The following is a 6,648-nucleotide window of genomic DNA, read 5'->3' as shown; positions in this document are numbered from 1 at the left end:
TAAACGTGCTCAAATTACTTTACAAAGGGTCACAGACCAACAGCAACACGTAACATGTAGAACGAGACATGACGCCTGTTATGCGATATTACATTTTTCCGACAGACAACGCTTTTCCAAAGACTCAACTATACACCGAGGGAGGCTCGAACCCAGGACCTTCCGATTCGAAAGCGAGTTTCGTCATGCCACAAGATCGCATAGCCACACAATTCCTCACTTTATTTAGTCCACGAAGAAACATTCGAAGCAAGAATATAAACGGATTATATGAGTGTGTTGAATAAATGCCAATAATATAATGTAGCCACTATGAATTTTGGACTTCAACACGGATTAAGAACATGAAATATTGTGGGTAATATAATTTTGTCTTATTCTACTTCACAAACTTCACAGTTCAGGTGAAGGTCGCAGGTGAACGTTTTCAGTTTCCAGTGAAATTCTACTGTGACTGTGAGTGAGCGATCTTTGTTGTTACAGTCAATGACCGAATCGCTGATGAAAATTCCAGCGACAAGTCCAGTAACTTGATCAATATGGATGGAGAGGACGAGGAAGTTATATTTGAGGTAAAATAAAAGTTGTTGGTTTTCTACAGTCTCTATCTATCTCTTACTCTTTCTCTACTCTTACTCGACTTCTTGTCCGTGGCTTTTGACAAGATGATGAAAGTTTGGAGGGCACATCATCAAGCAGTCTCTTGTAACAGTGGTACATCAAGACAAACAAATATAATAAAACACCCTTCAACCCTAACTTTATACACTGCTAATAATACACAGCCGCAATCTCAATCATGGTTGAGGACAAGTTCTGTAAGTGTCTAGCCCTAGCTATCATTTGGGGCTATGCCGCTACGACTATGGCTATGGTTTTTGTCAACTCATTGGCAATTTTTACAATATGGTTCCCGGGGCTATTTTTACCTTTAAACGGCGTCGCTCGTCTATTATTTTTTTAAAAAGCCCAACAAGAATGACTTTAGAAATACTAGATATCTAGATATAATGGAAGCCAATGGGGAAAACAAGATTCAACTCAAAATATGCTAAATTGACAGTAATTGTTTCTATGCCCCACAAGAGGACAAGATTGAGGATGAGAAATAAGCTTTTATGATAAGCTAACGGTTCAAGTTCAAGAGACTCCAAAGCATGATGACCTGCCTATAACTATAATGCTTGCTGACCCAAACGCAAAGGTTGGACGAGATAATATTATTAGACATTTTGCGTAGACGACAATTAGAGATTAGGAAGACGATTGGGATTGTTTAGAAGGTTTAACTCTGCACACTTGTCATTATGACATCCAAAAAGCTATCGTCATCTTCAGAATAGAAAGAGAAGGTGGAACCTACCATGATATAACCCTTTGCAGAGCCCTAATTTCATCATAAAAGTTCTGTCCAAAGACAGTTTGGGTGGATATCGCTTTCCAGAACTTGTGTCCTTATATGTGGCCTGGTCTTGTATCATGTATAGCTACGTCACTATCTCAACGCACATGAATTCTTTTGTAAGGCTGGACTCACAATAAAAAAAACGTAGTTTGTGTTTTAAATTCTTGAATTAAAGGATGTACATCAGTGCGTTTGTCTCATTGAGAAATGAAAAATGATATATAAATCACGAACATCGACCAGAAAATAAGGAAATTATCATAAAATTATATAATTTGAGAAAGCTATTTTCAAAATCAAATCTATTACAAAAAACGTTATTATTTTTTATCAGACAGAGACACTTTAAAGACATTTTAAATATATATACTTTGTATTTATTTCGGTGACAATACGAACCCCTTTTGACTTTTTTCCACCAGGCCGAATGAAAAGATTTTAACCCCACCCTTTCCAAAGACATACATTTTGGCATCTCAATGAAAAATAACTGATATGGATGATGAATGATTTAATTGGGTTCAAGACACACTAACCTCTCTTCATTTAGATCTAATAGCTCCGAGATAGAAGGATGTTGAAAGAATAAAGGATAATTAAAGTTTATTAATTAAATAAATTTTAAATATATGTCTTTAGTGTCCATTTCACAGCAGTGCAGTGCCACAAAGTGAACTAGAGCGAGGTGATTCTCTGAAGGTCTCAGAGTGCAGTCGAAATCGGTACTAGGAGCTAGTGATTGACTTTAGGAGAGTGAAGGAACGATAGAACCATTAAAATTAAAGGACCAATTCGTCCAGCGAGTTCCTCACTACAAATACCTTGGTGTAACGATTGATGACAGGCTCAAGTGGGATGAACACTTGAAAATAATTAGGCATAAGATGTGCAGACGTACATATTTTTTATCAAAACTCTCTCAGTTTAGAATAGATAAAACCCTCTGCACATTATTTTATAGAGCAGTAATCGAAAGTGTTTTGTCATTTTGTTAACAGCTTGGGGAGGCAATTGCTTAGCAGTGGAAAGGAACAAAATAAATTCAAATATTAAAAAATCCATTAAACGCTATATAAATGATGTTGACGATGTAGATCTTTTATACGAGAAATTTTGTATAAATAAAATAACTAAAATATTAAATGACCAGTATCATCCATTAAGACCATCAATTATTATGTCAGAAAGAAGTGGTCGCCCTTTCTCTATTTCAACGAAAACAGAGAGACACCGAAAATCTTTTCTGCCGTCCAGTATTAGGCTTTATAACAACAAGCAATAATCATTTTATATAATTATTTCTCATTTTTACTTTTTAAAAATATAAATATTAATTTATTAATTTATTTGTTTTGCAATCTTTTCAATTTTCAATTTATAGTGACAGTTTTAACTATTTTACAGTGTTGATATTATTCATATTATAAAGCGCAGCTCTGGTTATAGAGCTGCTCCTCTCTTTTTTTTTTATATATATACATCCTATTTCCATTGTATTTTTATCTTATTGTGTAAATTATAACACGTCTGTACAAAAAATTTCCTTTTTGGGATGCAATAAAGTATTATTATTATTATTATTATTATTATTATTATTATTATTATTATTATTATTATTATTATTATTATTATTATTATTATTATTATTATTATTATTATTACTTTTTGTATACAACTACACCACTGTGCCCCATCATGTTCAAGTATCAAATCGTGGTTACTAATTGAGCCAGAGAACTCTAGATGAAAAAGAAATTAAGACCCCCTTACCATTACCACAGCCACCACCACCACCTCAACAACAATGACTACTACTATTATTAAAACTACTTCAACAACAACACCTACTACTACTACTACTACTACTACTACTACTACTACTACTACTACTACTACTACTACTACTACTACTACTACTACTACTACTACTACTACTACTACTACCACCAATATTACTGCTACTCCGACTTTCTACTACTACAACTACTGCTACTCCGACTACTACTACTACAACTACTACTACTACTACTACTACTACTACTACTACTACTACTACTACTACTACTACTACTACTACTACTACTATATATTACTACAAGTCATCGCTAAGTGGCACGCTTGGCTATGTTCATCCCAAAATTCAAGCAATGTTGAGTGTGGTCAGTAACTCGATGTAAGTAACATGATGATTAATGACGAGGAATTGGTAACAACCTAGAAGGAAGATTGTGAATGATCCAATTCTGAAATCTGATTCGTAACTCAAGATATACAATGATTATTAAGTGACAGTTAACAGAAGGAAAAGCATCCGATTACATAGAAGATTTGAGGAATTGGCCAACAACCTTGCTCATAGCATTATGTTTTCAACCATTGACTTTAGCCATGCTTACTTGCACCTGCTATTGGACCGGAAAGTAGAAATTGTAAGCTTTACTATGACCCAGAGCGTTAAAATGGTATCATTTTAGATCAAACCAGATGCTGAAAATTGGAGTTATACTTTGAATCAAGAAATTTTGACTGATATGCATTTAATCAGGAGAGTGTGTTTGTCTTGTTAATAAAAAATAAAAAGAAGATTTAAATTTTACATTGTGATTAATTGACTTTAAATCAAATTGTTGATGGTTTGTATTCTCTAGATTGAGACAGTGGATCATAATGCCATATATGCCCCCCCCCCCCCCCCCCCCCACCTTTTTTTTTTCTATTCAGAATAGAGCACTTCATCAAGCCCTGAGTGAAATGGGTGTGGGATATGTTGAAACTGAGAAAGTGGTAGCAAATGAATTTCAAGAATTATATGATTCAACTGATGGGGAGGTGACCAAAGTACAAGATAATGCCAAAAATCACAGAATTCCTATTGACTTCCTCCCTAGAACATTATTATCCCAGCAAGAAATTACTTCCATAGTAAGTTAAATATTAGAGAGGGAGGTAATATAAAAAAAATTTGTGTTCGATTCGAATGAATCTTGAGATTAACAACTCTATTTAAAGAAATAGATGGTGACTATTAGTGTGATGTGGACAGACTTTAGGACTTAATTTTTGTTACAAATTTGCTTTTTAATCACACTCAGATTTGTAAGTTCTCTCTGTTATCTCCGTATGTAAATGGAACGCGTAAAATAAAGATGAGCATTTACTTGTGGATGAAGGACAAGAATTATTATTATTATTATTATTATTATTATTATTATTATTATTATTATTATTATTATTATTATTTTTTTATTATTATTATTATTATTATTATTATTATTATTATAATTATTAATTATTGTTATTAATTATTGTTATTATTATTATTATTATTATTATTTATTATTATTATTATTATTATTAATTGTTGTGGTTATTATAATTGTTGTTGTGGCTGTGATTATTATAATTATTTCCATTTTCAGTACCAGAGCTTTCAAAGAAACACATTGAACAGACTAAAGATTTCACCTCTATTATCAAGTGATGACAAGTGTTTTCTTGCATCATTTATCTCAGACGAAACGAGCAGTGACCAAAAATCATCCAAGCGCCCATTTTTACAGTCAATTTTTAAATATTGTGGGTATGTAAAATATTCTTTTTACATTATATTTTGATGGCTTGTTTAAAATAAATGATTCAGGTCAAATATTGGTTCAGTTGACTCCGTTTTTTCCTTATTTTCTTTTTATGATTTGTGACCCTCCGCCTCGAACCGGTATTAAGTCGGGATTTGGAAAACGAAGTAAACGGTTTTAAGTGGAAATGGTCAAAATTATCAAATTTCAGTTTTTGGTTGTTTCAGAAACTACAATAATTTTTCTACATGAAAACATAATAATTCAACATAACATTGACGATAAGTTATATAAATTTCAAGTTTAAAAATGCAACTATCAGTGACACATTCAAACGAGAGTTGACTTTCTCTCAGAGAGCCACCCTTTCCAAGCTTAGTAATACCGAGTCTTTTTCTCCACCAATAAGATGTAAGATATCCAGCAAAAGGCGTGTCTTTATCTATCTCAGAGAAAGCATGACTGTTTCCACAATTTCATGGTTCAACCAATAATGAACTTTAAAAACTGTAAACAAGTCTAGGTTTTTCCCTGACAACCTTGCAAATGAATGATTGTGATTGGTCAACGCTCATCACATGCGCTGTGGCTGTAGGCCATAATGCTCGGGCGATGCTTCATGACGTCAGCATGCGTGTGTTACATACGTGTGTGTTTGTGCATTTTGATACATACCACATGCTTTTATATCTGTGTCTAGCTGTATTGGGTAATGATTGAGGTGGGGGTCCTCCTTTGTCCCTCTTTAATTATTCATGAAATTATAGGATATGCTAAGACTTAATAGGACAACAGTTGCCTAATCTTACACTTACAGAGATTGTTGTAGGATAAACATTTAATTTTAAGTACAAAAGCAGAATAATAGATAGAGCCTTTAACAATTAATGAACTGTAACTAAAAAATGAAATGGATAGATAAACAGACAGACAAACCTATTAATGGATAAATAGATATGTAGATAGATAGATAGACAGACAGACAGACAGACAGACAGACAGACATATAGATAGATAGATAGATAGATGGATGGATGGATGGGTAGATAGATAGGTGGATAGATAGATAGGTAGATGAAGGGGAGAGAGAGGGAGAGAGAGAGAGAGAGAGAGATGTTCGTTTTGTCGTGCTTTCTTTGTATACTGAAAGAAAGGGGGGGTTCTTTTTAGACAATGAACAATGTGGTGGAACGCGAAGGAAAACTTGAGAGATTCAATAACATGTTTTCATGTAAGTCACTACACAATAAGCCCCACCCCTCCTCCTCAAGCTGTTATCTGACTCAAAATGGAAACAATGCAATGATTGATTTGACCAGCCCATTTCTTTAATTGCAATCTCATTGATCAATATGTTTCCAGTTGATTGACTATGACTTACTTTGTAACAAAATGCTTTCTTTAAACTATCCCTACAATTCTTTGCTCTGCCTCCATCCCTTTCTTCATGTCTACCTCACTCTCTCCGTCTCCCCTTTGTTTCTTTCACACATACAAACACACACACACACACACACCAATACACTTATACAGGTTTCAATCTTTATTATATTTCCCTCGCGTCCTCTTAACACAAGCAGTCTCTCTCCCCTCCCCCTCTCGCTCCTCTTTTTCTCTATATCTCTCTCTCTTTCTCTCTCTCTCTCTCTCTCATGTGTGTCTGTTTGT

General features: G+C 33.9%; 1 protein-coding gene across 1 annotated transcript; it reads left to right on the top strand.

Moving 5' to 3' along the window:
* Positions 1-418: 418 nt before the first annotated feature.
* Positions 419-4,985, top strand: LOC144961511 (uncharacterized; the record flags this gene model as incomplete). The annotated part of the gene is made up of 3 exons (XM_078894672.1): positions 419-572; positions 4,127-4,327; positions 4,825-4,985. Coding segments are annotated over exons 1-3 (395 nt in total), but the record flags the coding sequence as incomplete, so codon positions are not given.
* Positions 4,986-6,648: the final 1,663 nt, after the last annotated feature.

This window comes from Berghia stephanieae, unplaced genomic scaffold, assembly GCF_034508935.2.
Source record: "Berghia stephanieae isolate SIO BIC M18660-M18661 unplaced genomic scaffold, UCSD_Bste_1.3 scaffold2732, whole genome shotgun sequence".
Taxonomy (NCBI): domain Eukaryota; kingdom Metazoa; phylum Mollusca; class Gastropoda; order Nudibranchia; family Aeolidiidae; genus Berghia; species Berghia stephanieae.
This window is presented reverse-complemented; position numbering and strand designations above follow the sequence as displayed.